The 23,109-nt window shown below is 44.0% G+C and overlaps 1 protein-coding gene across 1 annotated transcript in view; it reads left to right on the forward strand.

Annotated features, from left to right (window-relative positions):
• OTOG (otogelin) overlaps positions 1–23,109 on the forward strand; it is a 1,187,449-nt gene that overhangs the window by 829,403 nt on the left and 334,937 nt on the right. Inside the window, exon 39 of the mRNA XM_086954148.1 lies at positions 18,794–19,014. Coding sequence (XP_086810274.1) covers positions 18,794–19,014 — 221 coding nt within the window. The remainder of the gene's footprint in view (positions 1–18,793; positions 19,015–23,109) is intronic.

Genomic DNA, 23,109 nt, shown 5'->3' on the forward strand with positions numbered 1-23,109 from the left:
CCGCCCAGGCTGGACGGTACAGTGCCTTCTGGGAGCTGTAGTTTACTCATTGACACTGAACTACTGTGGGTGTGACGACACCATTAGGGGGAGGAGCAGCGAGTGCTGGGAAGCATTTTTAACAGGTGGACTATTAGGTGTGTTCAGTGCTGGGCGCTGAAGAAGGCTGACTATGCCGAAATGCATTCGCCCGCTGCCACTGCCTAAAGATGAAATAAAGCGAGCTGGCTTCTCTGAAAACCCCTTCGGCCTCTGAGTCCTTCTTTCTGTGAGAGGGACTGTTTCCACAAGTAATTGCTGCGCCTGCCAGGGACGCAGAACAGAAGGCTCTGCAACACCAAAAGGTCGAGGAAAAAATACTGGCACCAGACTGCTTGCAGCTGTTAGGCGTCGAGGGATCGACATTTCCTCAAGACCGCCAGTCACCACGGAACAATATGGGGAGATTAAGGTATTCTACCTGCTTGGAGCAAAGTCCGCATTGACAGCCCCTGCCCTGTCTGTTGTTCCATGAGGCTGGTTGTTGCAGTGTAAGGGGACCAAGGAAGTCGGCCGTTGCTGTCCGTCTGGATGGAACAACACACAGCCTACCTGCACCAGCGCGGACCTACCGTTCTGCCTCACTCCTCCACACCACCCGCCCAGGCTGGACGGTACAGTGCCTTCTGGGAGCTGTAGTTTACTCATTGACACTGAACTCCGTCTTAATGAGTTCGCCCCAGTACCCTTGGAGGAAACTGCTAAAGCTAATTTAGCCAGCAAATCGGGTTCCCCTTTTGATCCCTGTCCCCCTCCGGTGTTGCATCATTTAATAAAGATGGTTAATCCTATGATTAACAATATCATCAATTCCTCTCTGGCAACAGCAAGTACCCCTAACGACTGGAAATTGACAGCTGTTAAGCCACTCCAAAAAAAGGCCCTTGTCGATCCTACTACCCTTTCCAACCTACGCCCGATTTCCTTGTTACCCATTCTATTCAAGCTGACTGAAAAGTTTGTCAATAGTCAACTGACTAACTTTTTGGAGAAGAATAACGTTCTCCACCCCAATCAGTCAGGATTTCGGTCAGAACATTCTACCGAATCAGCCCTATTATATACCGCTGAAACTTTAAGAGCAGCAATGGATCAAGGAAAACAGGCCGTCCTTATCCTACTTGACCTGTCGGCAGCCTTTGATACCGTGTCCAACAACATCTTATTGGACCGGTTGGCTGCCGCAGGGGTAGGAGGACAGGTGTTGGCCTGGTGTAGGAACTTCCTCACCGACAGACGCCAAATAACAGTGCTAGGCCCATATCAATCTGAGGCTAAAAAGGTCAGCTCAGGGGTGCCACAGGGCTCTAGTTTGAGCCCTGTCCTTTTCAATCTATATATGGCACCTCTGATGAATCTGATCGCGTCTTTCAGGATCAGTTCTATTTCATACGCTGACGACACCCAACTGATTTTGGTGTTGGACAGGGAACGGCCAGGTGCCGAGGAAGATCTTAGGGACTGTCTTGCAGCAACATTTAAATGGATGAACAACAACCATTTAAAGTGCAACGCCGGACAAACGGAAATTCTACCTATAGGGAACCACAATCCTTTCTCCCCCACAGCATGCTGGCCATTAGATGCTGAAGTGCCACCCAACACAATTGCATCCGCCCGCAATCTGGGCATAAAATTTGACAACCACTTATCCTTCAAACCCCAGGCTGTAGCAGTAGCAGGCATGTGCTTCCAAATCATTAAAGCACTCAGGAAGTTCTTTGATCTTCTCCCTCTATCGGCGAGGAAAACAGTCGCAGTAGCCTTAATAAATTCTAGGCTGGACTATTGCAATGGACTCTATGTTGGAGCAAACAAAATCGTTCTCCACAAATTGCAGATGGTCCAAAATGCGGCAGCCCGCCTCGTACTGCGTCTGCCCCGTAGATCGTCAGCCTCAGCAGCCTTAAACACTCTACGCTGGCTGCCAATAGGGAAGAGAATTCTATTCAAACTTCTCTTAATCACTTTCAGGGCATTCCACCAACGTGGCCCAACCTACCTACGAAAGGGGTTTAAAAGATACTATCCAGCGCGTTGTCTGAGATACGCAAGCCAGAATTTACTTACTACACCTCATTTCAAACTGGCCACAAAGGGTGGCAAATCCATCTTTGTACTGGGAACTAAGGCCTGGAACAAACTTCCCCTCTCCTTGCGGTCTTTTTCCCAAGAAGCTCCCTTCAGGAAGGCATTGAAAACTTGGATCTTCTCTCTGCCTGACGCCTTGTGCAGGACCCTAGTGTAATGTGCGTGCAGAAATCAGGACATCCTTTTCCCTTTCCAACTCCTCCATCTGAGTTGTGTAAGCGCCAAGATACTCCTTGGAGTGGAAGTAGCGCGGTAGAAATGTCCATTACATTACATTACATTACAACTACTGTGGGTGTGACGACACCATTAGGGGGAGGAGCAGCGAGTGCTGGGAAGCATTTTTAACAGGTGGACTATTAGGTGTGTTCAGTGCTGGGCGCTGAAGAAGGCTGACTACGCCGAAATGCATTCGCCCGCTGTCACTGCCTAAAGATGAAATAAAGCGAGCTGGCTTCTCTGAAAACTCCTTCGGCCTCTGGGTCCTTCTTTCTGTGAGAGGGACTGTTTCCACATATATATATATATATATATATATATATATATATATATATATATATATATATATATATATATATATATATATATATATATATATATATATATATATATATATATATATATATATATATATATATATATATATATATATATATATATATATATATATATACCTCTGCAGTTTTTAAGAGACTGAAGTCCCTCTTCACTGTTTTAAGAGTTACGTTTTTAAAAACCCTAACGAACCCACGGACATGTCAGCTGATGGCATTTGAGAAAGAGTTATTTTGAACTCGAAACGCGTTATGCCTGCAATCTTCTTGAATAAAAAGAACTTTGTCAAGTCTGATGGTGTGGTCTATGTAGCGTGCTGAATGGCGCACGTTTCCTTGGTTGGATATATATATATATATACTGAAAAAAACAAAGGCTACAGAGACGTTATAGTTACGCTTTGAGTGATTTGGAGTAAACCAATTCAGTCGTTTTAGAGAAAATAATCAAAAAACTGATTTTTATATATAAGGATGGGGTCCCCGCAGATACATCTGTGCCACAGCAAAGTTTTGATTGGCTGGACACACCTTCACAGAAAAGTAGCAGTTGCCATTTTGTTTGTCTGGAAACGGTTCCCAGGGCTGAAACTTTCTGTGGAAAGGGAATAAAGGAGCCAGGGCACAGGTGCCCTGACCCCATGGGTGTGTTAGAGGGGTATTAGAGGGAAGCATAAAGACCAATAAATTTCCTTTTGTTTTTTGCTCATCACGCTAGAATCTGAAGATCCCCTCATGCTCAGCACGATCCCCATCTGCTGTTGAACCTCAAATTGTTTCACTGAATTTCTGCGGTCTATTTCCTAACAATACTGTCCTTATACCCTGTTGCTTTTTCAGTAAATTTGAAAGGTTTTTTAGATTTTATTTTCTAATTTGAACCACTAACCTTTGACACTGAGGTTGTGAGTGAGTGCATGAGTGTATCATTGGGAGTATGAGTGTCTGAGTAGGTTTGTAAGTGGGTGTGAGAGTATATGAGTGGGGCTGTAAGTGGTTATATGAGTGTCTGAGTGGGTGTGTGAGTCTGAGAAGGTCTGTAAGTCAGTGCGTGAGGCTCTGAGTGGATTGGTAAGTGGATGAGAGAGAGTATGAAGGATTCTGTAAGTGGGTGCATGCCTGTCTGACTGTGTCTGTGAGTGGGTGTACGCAACTGAGTTTGTGAGTGGGTGCATGAGTGAATGGGTCTGTGAATGGCTATGAGAGTGTATTAGTAGTAATGTAAGTGGTTGAATTAGTGCCTGAGTGGGTTCCGCTCATTTTTGTGCTCACTTCTGAACTTTATTTTGCCTTTTTCTGCTTGTTGCTGACCTTTATTCTGCCTCTTTGTGCTAATTTCTGACCTTTATTCTCCCTCTTTCTTCTTGTTTCTGATCTCTATTTTGCCTCTTACTGCTCGCTACTGGCCTTGATTTTGCCTCTTTCCGCTCGTGACTGGCCTTTATGTTGCCTCTTTCTGCTCGTTTCTGATCTCTAATTTGACTCTTTCTTCTCATTTCTGAACTTAATTTTGCCTCTTTCTGCTCATTTCTCATTTATATTATGCCTCTTAATGTTTGATTCTTACCTTTATTTTATCTATTTTTGCTCATTTCCGATCTCTATGTTGTCTCTTTCTGCTCTTTGCTGGCTTTATTTTGCCTCTTTCTGCTCCTATATTTTAAATGTTGACGGGAGGGGGGCCATGTGGCCCACCTCCCTGGGCAGATTTTGGTCCGTGGACTACATTCCCCGGGGCCCAGCCTTTTTTTAGGTTTTAGTTTTTATTTTTATGAGGGGTGGGGCCTGCGTGTCCCCCTCCCTGGGCTGATTTTGGCCCTGGGGATCCCAACCCCCAGGGCCTGGCCATGTCACCTGTGTGCCCCCAGGGCACCCAGTGTGCAATTGAGACTATGAGGAAAGCCTCAAGGCCCCCATTCTCCCAGCCGGCTTCCCACCTCTTGCGGGAGCCGGCACTCTGCTTTCTGCAAGCCAGAACTGTTTGACTGCTCAGACTTGCAGAAATTGGAGTTATGTTTGTTGTTGCTTGGCGGGAGCCGTCAACTTCCCAACACCTCCTGAGTGTGGGTACCTCAGGAGGTAGCAGGAGCTGGCCAAGGGACATAAATGGCTCCATGAGGGAGGGTCATGTGGCCCCCTCCAATGTAAAACTTGGATGTATGACGTTACATCGCAAACTTTTACAACGCACACCGTTACAACGCAATTTTTACAACGCAAATACATTTACAACGAATGCCTTTACAACGCATGACATTACATAGTAGATGCTATTACAACGCATGCCATTACAACGTAAGTATAGGTAAGTATATTATTTTATTAAAAAATTTAATTTATTAAGATTTAATTAATTAAATAAAATAAATTATTTTTAAATAATTAATTTGTACGTATATATATACTTTAAAAAATAGTTTCTTTTTAAAGAACTACTATTATTAAAGAACTATTATTAATAAATAATAACATTATTAAAATTATTTTTTTTAATTATTTTTTATTATTTATTTAAAAACTGAACCCTAAAAATACCCCAGTTACCCTGTACCCAAAAAATACCCCTGTACCCCGAAATCCAAACCCAACCCTAAACCCTAAAAATACCCCTGTACCCAAAACCCAAACCCAGCCCTGAACCCTAAAAATACCCCTGTACCCCAAAACCCAAACCCACACCTGAACCCTAAAAATACCCCTGTACCCCAAAACCCAAACCCAACCCTGAACCCTAAAAATACCCCTGTACCCCAAAACCCAAAGCCAGCCCTGAACCCTAAAAATACCCCTGTACCCCTGTACCCCAAAACCCAAACCCAGCCCTGAACCCTAAAAATACCCCTGTACCCCAAAACCCAAACCCAACCCTGAACCCTAAAAATACCCCTGTACCCCAAAACCCAAACCCAAACCTTGAACCCTAAAAATACCCCTGTACTCCAAACCCAAGCTATATATATATAAAATTACTTTAATTAATTTATTTTTAATATTTTTGTAATTAAAAAAAGGTAAAATAAAATAATATACTTACCTATACTTACTTTGTAATGGCATGCGTTGTAATAGCATCTGCTATGTAATGTCATGCGTTGTAAAGGCATGCGTTGTAAATGATCCTGCGTTGTAATGGTGTGCGTTGTAACGGTGTGCGTTGTAATAGTTGCGTTGTAACGGTTGTTTCCCGTAAAACTTAGCACTGGGTAGGTGGTGTTCCCCGGGTTGGCAGGGGGCAGTGTGTGGCCCTGTATTCATTTTATATGGTTATCCCCGGGAGGTGGCAGTCCCCGCTCCTTGGGGGGATTCACAGCCCCTCTCATTATTTTACTATAATTTGCCCTGTGGAGGTAGATGTCCCTGTGGCACGGGTGGTGGGCCCACCTGTATTTGTATTTTGAAGTGCCTTGGGGAGGTGGCTGTCCCTGGTGCTGCGGGGGGGCGGGACATGTGGCCCCTGTCTCAATTTGATATGTTTAGCCCTGGAGAGGTGGTGGCACCGGGGTGCATGCGTGTTTAGCGGGCCCACCCGCATAAATATTTATAAGTGCCCTGGGGAGGTGGTGGTCTCCAAGCCTTTTGGGGGGCCATGCTGGCACCCCTCATTATTTCACTATAATTTGCCCTGGGGAAGTGCTGGTCCCAGGGCACAAGCGGGCCAGTCCGCATACATATTTTGAAATGCCCTAGTGATCACCACCTCCCTGCATTACTTTATAAGCATTTGCCCCGAGGAGGTGGCTGTCACCAGGGTGCAGGGGGGTCCACGTGGACACAAGGCTCCCCTCCTGGAGCCATTAATGGCCCTGTGGGGACCCTATGCCCAAGGGCTGGATCCTGTGATGTCTTGGGGTGTACAACCCTGGGACCAAGTGATTTCCCTGCCCGCTCTGCTGCCGGAAGGGAACCCTATCCCTAGCTCTATAGTTCATTGGGAGTATGAGTGTCTGAGTAGGTTTGTAAGTGGGTGTGAGAGTATATGAGTGGGGCTGTAAGTGGTTATATGAGTGTCTGAGTTGGTGTGTGAGTCTGAGAAGGTCTGTAAGTCAGTGCGTGAGGCTCTGAGTGGATTGGTAAGTGGATGAGAGAGAGTATGAAGGATTCTGTAAGTGGGTGCATGCCTGTCTGACTGTGTCTGTGAGTGGGTGTACGCAACTGAGTTTGTGAGTGGGTGCATGAGTGAATGGGTCTGTGAATGGCTATGAGAGTGTATTAGTAGTAATGTAAGTGGTTGAATTAGTGCCTGAGTGGGTTCCGCTCATTTTTGTGCTCACTTCTGAACTTTATTTTGCCTTTTTCTGCTTGTTGCTGACCTTTATTCTGCCTCTTTGTGCTAATTTCTGACCTTTATTCTCCCTCTTTCTTCTTGTTTCTGATCTCTATTTTGCCTCTTACTGCTCGCTACTGGCCTTGATTTTGCCTCTTTCCGCTCGTGACTGGCCTTTATGTTGCCTCTTTCTGCTCGTTTCTGATCTCTAATTTGACTCTTTCTTCTCATTTCTGAACTTAATTTTGCCTCTTTCTGCTCATTTCTCATTTATATTATGCCTCTTAATGTTTGATTCTTACCTTTATTTTATCTATTTTTGCTCATTTCCGATCTCTATGTTGTCTCTTTCTGCTCTTTGCTGGCTTTATTTTGCCTCTTTCTGCTCCTATATTTTAAATGTTGACGGGAGGGGGGCCATGTGGCCCACCTCCCTGGGCAGATTTTGGTCCGTGGACTACATTCCCCGGGGCCCAGCCTTTTTTTAGGTTTTAGTTTTTATTTTTATGAGGGGTGGGGCCTGCGTGTCCCCCTCCCTGGGCTGATTTTGGCCCTGGGGATCCCAACCCCCAGGGCCTGGCCATGTCACCTGTGTGCCCCCAGGGCACCCAGTGTGCAATTGAGACTATGAGGAAAGCCTCAAGGCCCCCATTCTCCCAGCCGGCTTCCCACCTCTTGCGGGAGCCGGCACTCTGCTTTCTGCAAGCCAGAACTGTTTGACTGCTCAGACTTGCAGAAATTGGAGTTATGTTTGTTGTTGCTTGGCGGGAGCCGTCAACTTCCCAACACCTCCTGAGTGTGGGTACCTCAGGAGGTAGCAGGAGCTGGCCAAGGGACATAAATGGCTCCATGAGGGAGGGTCATGTGGCCCCCTCCAATGTAAAACTTGGATGTATGACGTTACATCGCAAACTTTTACAACGCACACCGTTACAACGCAATTTTTACAACGCAAATACATTTACAACGAATGCCTTTACAACGCATGACATTACATAGTAGATGCTATTACAACGCATGCCATTACAACGTAAGTATAGGTAAGTATATTATTTTATTAAAAAATTTAATTTATTAAGATTTAATTAATTAAATAAAATAAATTATTTTTAAATAATTAATTTGTACGTATATATATACTTTAAAAAATAGTTTCTTTTTAAAGAACTACTATTATTAAAGAACTATTATTAATAAATAATAACATTATTAAAATTATTTTTTTTAATTATTTTTTATTATTTATTTAAAAACTGAACCCTAAAAATACCCCAGTTACCCTGTACCCAAAAAATACCCCTGTACCCCGAAATCCAAACCCAACCCTAAACCCTAAAAATACCCCTGTACCCAAAACCCAAACCCAGCCCTGAACCCTAAAAATACCCCTGTACCCCAAAACCCAAACCCAGCCCTGAACCCTAAAAATACCCCTGTACCGCAAAACCCAAACCCAGCCCTGAACCCTAAAAATACCCCTGTACCCCAAAACCCAAACCCAACCCTGAACCCTAAAAATACCCCTGTACCCCAAAACCCAAACCCAGCCCTGAACCCTAAAAATACCCCTGTACCCCAAAACCAAAACCCAGCCCTGAACCCTAAAAATACCCCTGTACCCCAAAACCCAAACCCAACCCTGAACCCTCAAAATACCCCTGTACCCCAAAACTCAAACCCAGCCCTGAACCCTAAAAATACCCCTGTACCCCAAAACCCAAACCCAGCTCTTAACCCTAAAAATACCCCTGTACCCCAAAACCCAAACCCAGCCCTGAAACCTAAAAATACCCCTGTACCCCAAAACCCAAACCCACACCTGAACCCTAAAAATACCCCTGTACCCCAAAACCCAAACCCAACCCTGAACCCTAAAAATACCCCTGTACCCCAAAACCCAAAGCCAGCCCTGAACCCTAAAAATACCCCTGTACCCCTGTACCCCAAAACCCAAACCCAGCCCTGAACCCTAAAAATACCCCTGTACCCCAAAACCCAAACCCAACCCTGAACCCTAAAAATACCCCTGTACCCCAAAACCCAAACCCAAACCTTGAACCCTAAAAATACCCCTGTACTCCAAACCCAAGCTATATATATATAAAATTACTTTAATTAATGTATTTTTAATATTTTTGTAATTAAAAAAAGGTAAAATAAAATAATATACTTACCTATACTTACTTTGTAATGGCATGCGTTGTAATAGCATCTGCTATGTAATGTCATGCGTTGTAAAGGCATGCGTTGTAAATGATCCTGCGTTGTAATGGTGTGCGTTGTAACGGTGTGCGTTGTAATAGTTGCGTTGTAACGGTTGTTTCCCGTAAAACTTAGCACTGGGTAGGTGGTGTTCCCCGGGTTGGCAGGGGGCAGTGTGTGGCCCTGTATTCATTTTATATGGTTATCCCCGGGAGGTGGCAGTCCCCGCTCCTTGGGGGGATTCACAGCCCCTCTCATTATTTTACTATAATTTGCCCTGTGGAGGTAGATGTCCCTGTGGCACGGGTGGTGGGCCCACCTGTATTTGTATTTTGAAGTGCCTTGGGGAGGTGGCTGTCCCTGGTGCTGCGGGGGGTGGGACATGTGGCCCCTGTCTCAATTTGATATGTTTAGCCCTGGAGAGGTGGTGGCACCGGGGTGCATGCGTGTTTAGCGGGCCCACCCGCATAAATATTTATAAGTGCCCTGGGGAGGTGGTGGTCTCCAAGCCTTTTGGGGGGCCATGCTGGCACCCCTCATTATTTCACTATAATTTGCCCTGGGGAAGTGCTGGTCCCAGGGCACAAGCGGGCCAGTCCGCATACATATTTTGAAATGCCCTAGTGATCACCACCTCCCTGCATTACTTTATAAGCATTTGCCCCGAGGAGGTGGCTGTCACCAGGGTGCAGGGGGGTCCACGTGGACACAAGGCTCCCCTCCTGGAGCCATTAATGGCCCTGTGGGGACCCTATGCCCAAGGGCTGGATCCTGTGATGTCTTGGGGTGTACAACCCTGGGACCAAGTGATTTCCCTGCCCGCTCTGCTGCCGGAAGGGAACCCTATCCCTAGCTCTATAGTTCGTGCCTATGACATACACAGCTAATTACCCCACATATTACATTAGTCATGACATTTTCCATGACATCATTGATAATATCACTGCAACATTTACAATAAAATTATTGATGAGAAAACTGTGCATGGTGGGGTTGCAAGTAATAGTTACCTAGTTTCTTGAGATATGTATAACTGTGGAACTTCTATGCTTTTTTGTGAACCTAACTATAACATCCCTGTGATACATCCGGCTCCCACCCTGTCAATGCAAACTGCTTTGCTTCTTTGAAGCAAGAGCAGGGAAACCTGCTCTTGCTCCAATGAAGCAAAGCAGATTGCTTTTCCACACGGGGAGCTGCGAGTCAGCAGCTCCCTATTTGGAAAAGCAATGCCGGCTCACGCAGGGCGCGGGGACCTGGCTGGACCGTGGGGGCATTGGGGCTCCCCCCATGGTCCCCAATGGATAGGGCCTGCCCCGGGTGATGGGGTCCACTGGGCTAGAAGTGGCCTGGGATGGGGGCCACGTAGCCCCCTCCCCAAAATTAACATTTTTTTAAAAAGCTAAAGGCTGGCCCCCGGGAATGGGGTCCCCGGGGCCAATAGAGGCCTCAGGAGGGGGCACTTAGCCCCCCTCCATAACAAAAAAACCCAAAAAAATGTGCCCATGCCCCAGGGGATGGGGTAACCAGGGCTGGAATTGGCCACTGGAGGGGGGGCCCACATGGCCCCTTCCTTTTCTTTTTTTTTTTTAAAGGGTCAGGCCCTGGGGGATGGGGTCCCCAGGGCACCAAAAAAGGGAAAAGAAAGGGGCCCACACACCCCCCTTATAAAAAAAAATACTTGATCGTGCCGAAGGCCCCGCCCCTTCCCAACAACACTTTGCAAACGCGCCCTGTGGCACGTTTTAAATTGGGGAATTAATTCCCCTTCAATACTAGGGGTGCCTGGGGGCCAACTAGCCCACTAGGTACCTCCAGTAAGTGCCACATGGCTGCGTTGTAGAGAGGTGGTTCAGGTCACGCCCCTTTTTACACCTCTCTGCAACGCAGCTCTATGGCGCTTACTGGAGGAACCTGGTGGGCTAGTTGGACCTCAGGGACCCCCAGGATTCAAGGGGACTTAACCCCCAACTTAAAACGTGCCACAGGGCGCATTTGCACAGTGGTGAAGGGAAGGGGCGGGGCCTGAGGTGACATATGTGAAAACATGCCCTTAGGTGCGTTTTAAGTTAGGGAATTAACTCCCCTTCAATCCTGAGGGCCCCTGGGGGCCAGCAAGCCCACCAGGTGCCTCCAGTAAAATGCCACAGGCCTGCATTGCAGAGAGGTGGTCCAGGCCACGCCCCTTTTCAAACCTCTCTGCAATGCAGCTCTGTGGCACTTACTGAAGGTACCTAGTGGGCTAGTTTGACCCCAGGGACCCTCAAGATTCAAGGGGACTAAATCCCCCAACTTACTATGAGCCAGGGGCGTGTTTGCAGTGTGGTGGAGAAAGGGGGAATGGCCTTTGTCTACCTCTCACCAATCCCACTGCATGGGGCTTACTGGAGGTAAAAGGTAGGCTAGTTGGCCCCTAAAGGATCCCCAGCAGTGAAGGGAACTTCATTACCCATCCAAGAGCGTGCCAGGGAGCGAATTTGTAGAGTGGTGAGCAAAGTGGGTCCGGCCTGGTACGAGTACTTACCAATGCTGCTGTGTGGTACTGAGTGGAGGTAATAGTTTGGGAGGTTGGCCCCCAAGGATGTCCTTGTGGGCCAACTACCCCTTATGTTACCTCCAGTAAGTCCCACACAGTGTGATTGCTAAGACGTCTTCGGAGGCCATGGCCCCCTTTCTCTACCACTCTGCAAACATTCCTCGTGGCAGACTACGGGATGGGGGATGAAGTCCAATTTAGTCCTGAGGGAGTTTGGGGGCCAAGAATCCCTGCTGGTACCTCCTGTAAGTCAGACGCAGCGGAATTCCTGAGCATTGGTTGGACGCCCAGCACCCTTTCTCCACCACTCTGCAAATGCGACTACTAGTTAAAGTAGCATATTTCTGCACCCCTGACTTAAAGGTAATTTTAATCCCCCTGCCCTATTATGTACTAGGGCCTTACAGAGGAGGTCATGCTAATCACAGGGGTACCCCAACACATAGTGTTCCCTAGTGTATGTAGGTGTTTTCACTATATTCTAAGTGACTTTTAGCATTGCAGTGGCTCTAGGCCTGGTTAGTCAGAGCCAGTTACCACCAGTACCATCTGAGAAAGTTGGGGGCACAGGATGATTTTGCAACAAGGCCTCTTTCTGCTCCTCTGTTGGTTCTTTCTGCACATCTCTTCTTCTTCCTGCACTTTTCTTCGTCTTTCTGAACTTCTGTTGCCTCTTTCTGCATTTGTCTTGCTTCTTTCTGCGCTTTTCTTCCTATTTCTTCACATGTCCTACCTTTGCAGGCATAGTAAGAAACAAACATTTAAAAAACCTTTGAAATTCACTGTAAAAACATAGGTTTCAGGCACATTATAGTTCGAAATTAGCATTTAAAAAACCTTAGAAATTCACTGAAAAAACCCATAGGTTTTAAGGACATTTTAGTTAGTTGTAGAATTCACTCGTATAAAACCATAGAAATGTGGCCGTTATAGTTAGTAGACCTAACTCTAACTCACGCTCCGCAATGCACTGATGATGACGTCACATATTACATCACACATGTCATGCTCAGTGACATCACTGATGACATCTCAAATTACATCACTGATGACATCGCTGATGAAATCACTGATGACATCATCAACATGATCATCTGATGCACCTCCTCATACCCTAAAAAACCCTTCATACAACCACTCAATATCGAAACCATAGACAGACCAATAGCAGTTAGTACATACCCGCTCAGTGATTCATACATCTACACACACATCTACCCACTAACCCATACAGTCACTCATACACACAGTCATTCATCTGTACAGCCACTGATATATCCACTCATAAACCCATATAGACACTCACAAACTGCAACTCACCCAAAGAGTTACTCAGACACCTGGTCAGTCATGCAAAGAAACTATCACACACCCATTTCCCAGCTTATACAGTCATACACACACCACCACACTTATTTATAGAGATACTAACACATACCACCTCTCTTAAACAATCACTCATAGAAACACACACTCATCCATACAGATACTATTGCAATCACTCACTCTCACATATCGTCATTTATATACTCCAATACTCACATATACTGCTTTAAAACATATGTAGTTACTCGCACATGCACCACTGAGACATCCATTTACTCACCAACACACCCATACACACACTCACCCACCCATACAGGTGTTTCCATATGCACTCCTGAACCTATAAACCTAGTGAAACAACCACTCACATATATATGCACAGAGTCACACACACACCCCCACCCACCTACAAAGACACTCAGGCACCCATACAGATACTCAGACAACCAATTAATAACCCATATAGACACTCGTAGCTACTCACCAAGTCATGCAGCCGCTTACACTCCAACTAATAGAATAATAAAGACATTCACCCAGTTTAGTCTCTAACCCATGCATTCAGTAAGACGCATTTAATCACTCACTTCAGTCAGTCACACACCTACTAAATCATCCATTCAGATACTCATACTTCAATACTCCTTGGCATATATATATATATAATATATATATATAATCAAATACCGAGGGGGCTGCGAGTACTGCTGGCCCCCAGTTATGACCAACCTGACCCGGAGATGCTCAAAGAGTGGGCGGAGTGCAATTTGGAGTCTTCGAGGAAGTTGGTGCAAATACTAGTCCGTTATGCTGAGTTGGACCGCTTGAAAATACAGAATCAAGTTGATGCGCTGAACCTCGAGATTGAGGAATTAAGTACTGACAAGTTGGCAGAAAGCACCAAACTCCGAGAGGAAATGATGGTCCGTGTCCAGAAGGAGGAGGACATCATCATAAAGCGCAAACAGTACAAATTTCAGCGGGACAAAACAGACTATCTGGAAGGTCGCATATTTACATTTGCACGGAAGTATGACGCCAGGAAAGCGTCCCAGCCACCAAAAAGCATGATGCCTCCCAAGGAACAAGGAGCCCAACGGGCCACATCATCAGCCAGCTCATCAAATGCGGATCTAAGTTCCAATATAGACAGCGGCTCTGAATATGAAGGAGGGAGAACCCGGTCGGGGTTGGGGTTTACCCGGTTCACGATGGCGCAGGAGATGGAAATGGTGAACGAGGACAAAAGGGATATACTACGCCCCAGAATCAACCGCCAAAAGGCAGCAAAAACCCCAGCGCCAAACGACGACAGCGCCGAAAAGCCAGAGCAAGACGTGGCTCCAAAAAGCAAACCCTACAAAAAACAGTGGAACAAGAAGAAGAAACAACCATAGAACAAACAGGTGTGTCCAATTTTTCTATCATCAATCTAACCTCCTTACATCTCACAGATTCCGAACTTAAAACATTATCTATGGGCTTATCTTTTTGTCCGCCTCGAGATTTTAATTACGCGGACACTAGAATCGATTTATTTAAGTTCACAAGGAAACTTAAATTACAAAAACACTTTTTGAATAATAAACCCAGGAATCAGGAGGTTAGATCAGATAGCAACACCAATGACAGCTCAACATTAAGTGTTCATGATTTGCCACTCGTTCAAGATATGGAGAGCCTAAGACAAGAACAGTTTGTGTCACAACCAACGGATGTCGATAGTGCTTCCCAATCTGGCAAAACCACAGGTAACCTCACAAAATTCAAGCCAAAATCTACATATACTCCACAGATGCTGCACGACAATCTAGATATCTTCCAGGAGGCCATTGTAAACGATATCAAGACACTGTACTCACAGATATTGAGGAACAACAATTACAAAAATAATTGCAACAAAAAATACACTGATTTGGTGGCTAAGATCCAAAAGGCTGGCAATGTGATTGTCCGTCAATCAGACAAGGGGGGCAACATTGTTTTGTGGGCAAGGGACTTGTACTTAGAAGAGGCGACTGCCCAGTTGAATGATATCTCCTGTTACAAACACTGTGATCTGGCGGTCATTAGGGATGCCCAAAGTACATTTTATTCATTGCTCATGGGATGGCGGTCATCAGGTCTCATAAGCATGGATGAACTTAAATATCTAAAAAATGATTTTCCCATTATGCCCGTCCTCTACCTGATCCCCAAGATCCACAAGAACTCGCAGAAACCCCCCGGAAGACCCATTATCTCTGCATGTGGGGGGTTGCTAGAGAATACTACAATCTACGTGGACTCATACTTGCAGGAATATGTGTTAGGATTACCCTCTTATGTCCAGGACTCCAGTGACTTCTTAAGAAAACTAAGCACTGTTCAGTGGGATCCATCATACCTGCTCGTAACACTTGATGTCTCTGCCCTATATACCAGCATCATCCATGCGGATGGTCTCAGAGCAGTGGCCTACTACTTGGGGTTCCGTCCGATTGTCTTGGCAGAACACAACAAAATGCTGTTATCAATGATAAAATTCTGCTTGAACAACAATTACTTTATGTTTAATAGACAGCATTTCCAGCAGGTCAGGGGTGTAGCCATGGGGGCTTGTTTTTCTCCCAGTTACGCCTGTCTTCACATGGGGTACTGGGAGAGGCAGGTCCTCAGTGGCGAACACTCGGAGATTTGTAGGAATCACATTGTTCGGTGGTTCAGATACATTGATGATGTATGCATGATCTGGAAAGGAACCACCGAGCAGGCCACAGAATTTATCGACAAGTTAAACGAGAACAATTACAACTTGTCATTTACCTCGGATATCAGCAGCACACATGCCACCTTTTTGGATGTTGCCATAGATATCATTAATGGAGAAATTCAAACATCTCTGTTCAGAAAGCCTACGGCTGGCAACACTGTGCTCCATGCACAGAGCCACCACCCTCCCCATCTGATCCGTAGCATCCCCTATGGGGAAATGCTGCGGATCAGAAGAGCATGCAGCACTGAAGCACAGAATCACAAAGCCCAGGAAGAGTGTAAACAACGATTTCTGGCTCGAGGATATGACAAAAAGGTGATCCTGGCTGCCATCAGGAAAGCCAATGCCATACCCCGCTCTGTAGCCCTTGAACATAGGGGGACATGTAATTCCACCACGACCCCAACACAACAACCTGCCAGACTCATTTGGGCCTTTAACAACCAGCATGGTGCGTTAAGAAAAATTGTAAATAGGCATTGGGGTCTGGTCAAATGCGATCCCGTTATAGGCAAATACATGCCCAAAAAACCTACGATTACGTATAGAAAAGCCTTTTCCTTACAGGACGCACTAGTAAGTTCCAGCCCTGAGTTAGTGAATAAAAAAGATTGGTTGGCAGGGAGCAGAGGCTTCAGAAAATGTGCTTCATGCAAAGCTTGTATTCAGGGGGTGAATAAGACCGAGTATTGCATTCCATTTTCAGACACCCCATGTAAAATCAAGAAAAAAATCACGTGCAAAAGTGAATTCTGTGTCTATGTTTTGGAATGCCCATGTGGCTTGCGTTACGTGGGCAGTTCCAAATTACAGGTGCATAAAAGGGTCCTGCAGCATCTACGGGCCATAAAGTCTAACGACCCAGCATACCCGGTTGCTAGGCATTTTAGAGAGAAGCATAACAGCAACAGCTCTCTCTTAAAATATTATGCCATAGACACTATTGCACCTATGAGGAGGGGTGGTAACAGGGAAGCAGCGTTGAGAAGATTGGAAACACGCTATGTTCTCATGCTAGATAGCAAATTTCCCAATGGGTTAAATGCATCAGAAGATTTTTACACCTGTCTATAGTTTTGCTTTCTGTACAGTTTATCTCCAGTGATTTGTTCCTTGTGGCTTTATAACATGCATCTCCTTTAGATATTCCACAACATGGTTTTTTTTTCAGTACTTCCAGCTTGGCCAGTGGTCTGTCTAGGGATACATGTGCCCATGTCATTATTATTTCACCTGGTGACCCTACTGCGTTTGTCGACAGATTAGATTATAATATACTATACATCATGATCATGTTTATAATCAATTTAGAATCTGTTCGTTGATTTTAATCATATTCACTTGCACTTTATTTAGTAATTTCGGTTATCCAACCATTGTGGGTTAACAGCTAGCCAATTGTTTTTAATCAGATCCAAGTGTATCTTATGATCAGGTTTCCTGGTTTAAAGGTGTAGGTATTTCACCATCAGCTCAGACAAATATGTGCATCTGTTAAATTGACATTGCGTTTAATAGATAGTATAGGGATTTATCCATACATAGACAACAGCTTTGATATTCTTGCTGCTTAATTTACATCTTCATATAACTATACATAATTTTTGTCTGTTCATGTTAATTTCACCTGAATGTGCCTGATTTTACTAACGGATTTATCCGGCTATCATGTAATCAACATGTGTGCATATACACACCTCAAGATATGCATACTAACATTTGTTATGTGATCTGTTAGGGGGATTTATTCCAACACTGTCAAACTCTTAACAATTAATTTTTAACATTGGTGTAACTGTTTAGTGCGCGACCTATGGCAATAATGAAATTACGTAGTATTTTGACTATGTCTATTGCACTATGCACTTTACTCCATTCTGGTTGGTTACCGCATATATATATATATATATATATATATATATATATATATATATGTATATATATATATATATATATATATATATATATATATATAAAAAACATATTTATATACTTTACGGAAACACCCATTCACTGGATGATTTCATCAGTGATGTCATCAGTGATGTCACTGAGCATGTCATGAGTGATGTAATATGTGATGTCATCAGCAGTGCATTGCGGGGGCGCGGGTTATAGTTAGGTCTTCTAACTATAACGGCCGAATTTCTATGGTTTAATACGAGTGAAATCTCCAACTAACTATAACGTCCCTGAAACCTATATTTTTTTCAGTGAATATATGTATATATATATATATATATATATATATATATATATATATATATATATATATATATATATATGTGTATATATTAATAAACACAGATTCACATTTAATTATTGATTAACACAGTACAGCATAACTTGCTTGAGGATACAATGCCTCACAGATCATACTACATGAGGAGGAACTAGGGACATATTCACAAACTTAGGTATCGTCATTCTATCACACTGCGCGGATTTGGATTTCACCCTTTGATCTCTATTGACGATTAAGTACCTTTGTTTATAGCTACTGCTCATGACAAAACAGCACATCGTAAATCGCTTGCCACATTTAGAAATGGTAAGAAATAACATAATACACTCCGCACACCTAATGATAGCCATGGGGTATGTTTGTTTTTATGCTTCACCTTACAGTAGAGATTGAACACATGATTTATGTGTTGGCGAAATATGACAGTCCTTTGTTGTATCGTTTTCCAAACACCATATATCACTTTTCAGTTTATAGGATCATGAATCTTCCCAACTTTGATACGCTTCTAAGTTACGTTGCATTTCCATCTCTGATTTTAGATTAGTTTTTTTTAACATTTTAGATTGTGTTTACCTCACCTTATTTTGCATTTACAGTTCGAAGTATTTTTTGTAATTACAATAAAAGCATACGATTTGTCATTAGTATAATAGAAGTACAAAAATGATGCGACATGAAATAAGACTGCACAGGTGGAATCACGCCATTTAAGGAATAATTATAAATTATTGCTCCTGTTTTACATTGCAATGTCGTGTTTTTATGTGATTGAACGCAGGTCTCTGTGATGGGAATTTAACGAACGACCTAGTGCTGCCTAATGGAAATGTTCTGAGTCCGGTGGATAACCCCATAACCTTTCTGGACAGCTGGCTCCTGCCCTACACCTTGAAGTATGTGGGGAAGGAGAGGCACCGGGATGCCAACTGCTCAGTCGAGGACTGCTCGGAGTGTTTGATGATGCTGGCCAACCCCGCCTTCAGCGGCTGCCACTCTTATGTATGTACCTTTACAAACTTAAAAGCATACTGACACTAGCTAAATTACACTATGTGAACAGTGCGTCAGAAAAACAGAAGGGATAGCCTTTCTGTTTTTAATAATTATTCTTAAAATAGACAATTGTGGGTTTATAGCGGGTACCAAGTGTATTGGAAGTGTGTATCCTTGATGCTGGCTCTAAATTCATTCAAAAACTGTTCCCTACATCGGAAGGACGATGGGAGCCTTTGTTAACGCATGTAATACTAGGAACTACATTAACAAGACAATGTTTATTCATTCGTTTATACATCACATTTTAACACATTAAATGTTTAGCCTTTTGGCCTGAACAAACTGTTTAATGGGTAGTGACTAAGTACAATTCCTCACTACTTTGACTCTCTTTGCTAAAGAATGTTGAAAAAAAGACATGTGTGGGTAAAAGGAAAATCTGATGTGCTATAATTAATTGAAACAAAAAAGCATTGATAAAACCAGAAAGTTGTGTTCAGTATGGTCACTCAAATTTACAAAACATACATGAACACATTCACAGTGCACAACACAAGCATGCCTGCATGCGTAGATGCACAACAGACATGAACGAGTTCACACATATATAACACATCATGTATGCATGAAAATATACAGGAACCAATGAAGAAAGGGAAACCAACCCACAGCTACCTGGTAAAAGAAGCCAGCATACCCATAGTTATCCATTCATAAACAGCGACAGACCCACAAGTTCCTATGAACAAGGACCAACAGACATTCACTTATCTGGGTACAGAGACCATTGGATATATAAATTGAGCGATCAATCAAGCGGTACTTACATAGTGTGGCATAACACCCGAGAGTGTATCCAGGCGCTGTGCTGTGGGTGTCAGGTGAAGAGTCAGGTCTTGTGTCCCTTCCTGAGGTGGGTCAGCGAGGGTGAAGTACGGAGGTGGAGCAAAAGGGGAAGGGTGTTGCAGGACTTGGTGGTGAGATGGAAGAAGGAGTATCCTCCGGAGCAGCTGCGATGAATGCATGATATCTGTGTGATGGTGAAGTGAGCAGAGCTGAGGTTCTTGGGAGGTCGGTGAAAATTCAGGTGGTGGTTCATGTAGGTGGGTCCTTGGTCATGGAGGTATTTTTAAGTGTGTGTCAGAACCTTGAATTGGCATCTTTTCTGGATGGGGAGTCAATGGAGGTCTTTCAGGTGCTGGGTGATGTGGGTCCTTTAAGACAGGTTGAGGATCAGTCTGGCTGCTGTGTTCTGGATCCTGTGGAGTCTTTTCATGAGTTCGGTGAAGGTACCTGCATAGAGTGAATTGCCATAGTCGAGCTGGCTGGTGATGAGGGGCCTATGTCACAGTTTTCCTAGTGCTGATGAGGAGACATTTGAAGACCTTGCTGAGCATGCGTAGAGTGTGGAAGCAGGCTGAGGAGACGGCATTGAACTGACTTTTCATGGAGAGTTTGCTGTCCATTATGAAGCTGAGGTTGCAGGTGTGTTCTTTAGGGGTGGGAATGGGACCGAGTTCCGATATATATACAGGCAGTGCCAGAGACCTACTGGCACTAAGTGACACAGGCAACACATTATCAGCCAACATACAGACACTTGTGCATACTTGCCATTAGATACACTGGCACACAGACAAACATATATCTACCCATATATACAAATGGATATAGATAACATGCATGTAAACAAAACACATATTGATATACACTGATGCAATTTAAAACCACAGAAAGCACGCAATAAATAGAAAAATGCACGGAGGGAAAGACAGACAGAAGGATGAGGGGTGGATGTATGCCGCTTGGACTACTGATGGTAAATTGGTTATGGGGCCTTCCCTTAAAGTTGTTCTTCGTCACACAAGTAAGATATCCTTGCACCTTTCTTTTCTAGTTACCATTTCATTCTCGTTTTCTTTGGAGAATGATCAGATATGTGCCTGGACCTCTTTTAAGTTCCACTTTATGTAGGTGCTTTCATCATACACTCTTTGACTGAATTTAGCTTTGTTTCTCACCCTTTTTTACCCAACATAGTGAGGATGTAGCCGGGGAGCCAGGTGGACAAGGCGTGCCAGCATGTGCAGAGGCTGCTCTGTTCCACAAAGGTGGTTTAAATAACCTGCCCTGACTACAGTCTGACTAATTTTGGAATGAAATAGCAAACTTTGTCCTGGAAATACATATTTTCTGAACTGCAAACTGTTCCTTTTCCCAATGAAGGTATCATGGATCAATATGGTCAATTATTGATGAGAATGAAATGGGTTCCTGCATTGGCAATATTGTATAAGATCCTGCTGCTTTTTATGGAATATCGATAAATGAGTGTTAATCAATGTGCCGACCACTTTAAGCTTGTCAAAACAGGAGAATTGATAAGCCGATATTCATATTGTGCTTTCGCCAAAGGGTTTTATAAAGAACTCAGGGGCATAATATCAAGAACAGGCGATACAATTATTGCTGCTTTATCGGCAGGAAACTGCAGCTAAAGCGGCGATAATGGGCTTGATAATAGGCCCTTGTGAATTCCCATAGCAGCCCAGGTTCTGGTGTTAACCTGGGCTGCTATGGGAATTCACAGGGGCCTATTATCAAGCCCATTATCGAAGCTTTAGCATCAGTTTCCTGACAATAAAGCGGCGATAATTGTATCGCCTGTTCTTGATAATATGCCCCTCAGTGCACATGGTCACAGGAAGACATGAACCCAGGGAGGCAGTGACATGGAGAGACACAGGCACCAATACCAGGGGCACAGAAGGACACATGCAGGGACAAAAAGAGCAAGGAGAGACACATATATGAACATGGACAGACACATGTATTGGCAGATACAGGCAAAGACACAGGGAGACAAGGAGAGAGAGTCACTGACACAGACTGATAGAAAAGTACTTGGACACTGCACAGAGAGACACAAATTCTAAGGCCAGGAGACTGCACATGAACACTTGGGCACACAGACGTTTACATCAGTATTCATAGACATTAACACGAGGACAGAGCATCACAGATGTGAGATCCAAATGTAGTTGTTATGCCACTTGAATTAAGTTGACAGTTCGACCTATTGGAACAGTTTTTGGGTCATCATCTGGATAAAGTCATACTTGTGAAGGATCTCAGAGTTAGTGTCTGTGAGTGATAAACTTCAACAAATAAGCTGGCATTAATCTAGTGGTAAATTACGACATGCTCTGTGAAACAATGAGTGAGAAAAGGAAAAAACGTACAATTTGTCAGAGGGCCCTAGTAACGTCACTTAGGGCTAATTTGCATCCATTCTTTGGATGGTTGCAGCACATTTCGCATAACAACTGCTTCTGGAACTTTAGACATGCAGTTCCCAAATTTGGTCACTATTGGGTACCTGACTGCCTGCTTCTTGAAATTCATGTGCCACTTGTCTTTAAAACATTGGAGTCAGTACTGATTCTTTAGAAAAACAGTCCTGCATGATTTCCTCATTTGCACTTCTCTGCAATGAGCACTGTGTCGTCCACAGTACACCAGCAATTTATTGTACATTTGTTTTCCTTATGGATTGAATACAAAAAATTGTAACCCATAGCTATCTTTGTGGTTTCAGTAGCTTTTTTCCCTCGTTGAAGCTGTTATAAAAAACAATGTATGGAATCTAATGTATTTTAAAGTGCTGCAATATGTAATGTCAAAATAACTATGTGGTCATCTACCAAGGTCCCGCTCGATTTTATTGTTTCCCTGTTTCCCTATATCTGCCGACTTAGACGGCGTGTTTCAAGCCTACAAGTCAATAAAAGACCTTGCCCGCTATATCTAGAGATCTCTGTCTGCATGGTGGAGATCTGTCTGTCCAGAGTGCATACAGTGGTGCAGGGATGCGCTGTTGGTAGGGCTCAATGCTGAGTGAGTGCCACTTTTTTCATTCCTCTGTATTCTTTTTGTTTTAGACTAATTCCCAAAGTCGACGCTTGTTTGTATAAAAAAATTAAATACATGGTATTAACCTAAATGAATCTTTCTCCCTGCACATGGAGGCATTGTACTTTTCCCCAAACCAGACCTGCCACACCTGTCTTGAAAGACCCAGAAGGTAACTCAAGTAGC

This window comes from Lissotriton vulgaris, chromosome 2_1, assembly GCF_964263255.1.
Source record: "Lissotriton vulgaris chromosome 2_1, aLisVul1.2, whole genome shotgun sequence".
In the NCBI taxonomy this organism is placed as follows: Eukaryota; Metazoa; Chordata; class Amphibia; order Caudata; family Salamandridae; genus Lissotriton; species Lissotriton vulgaris.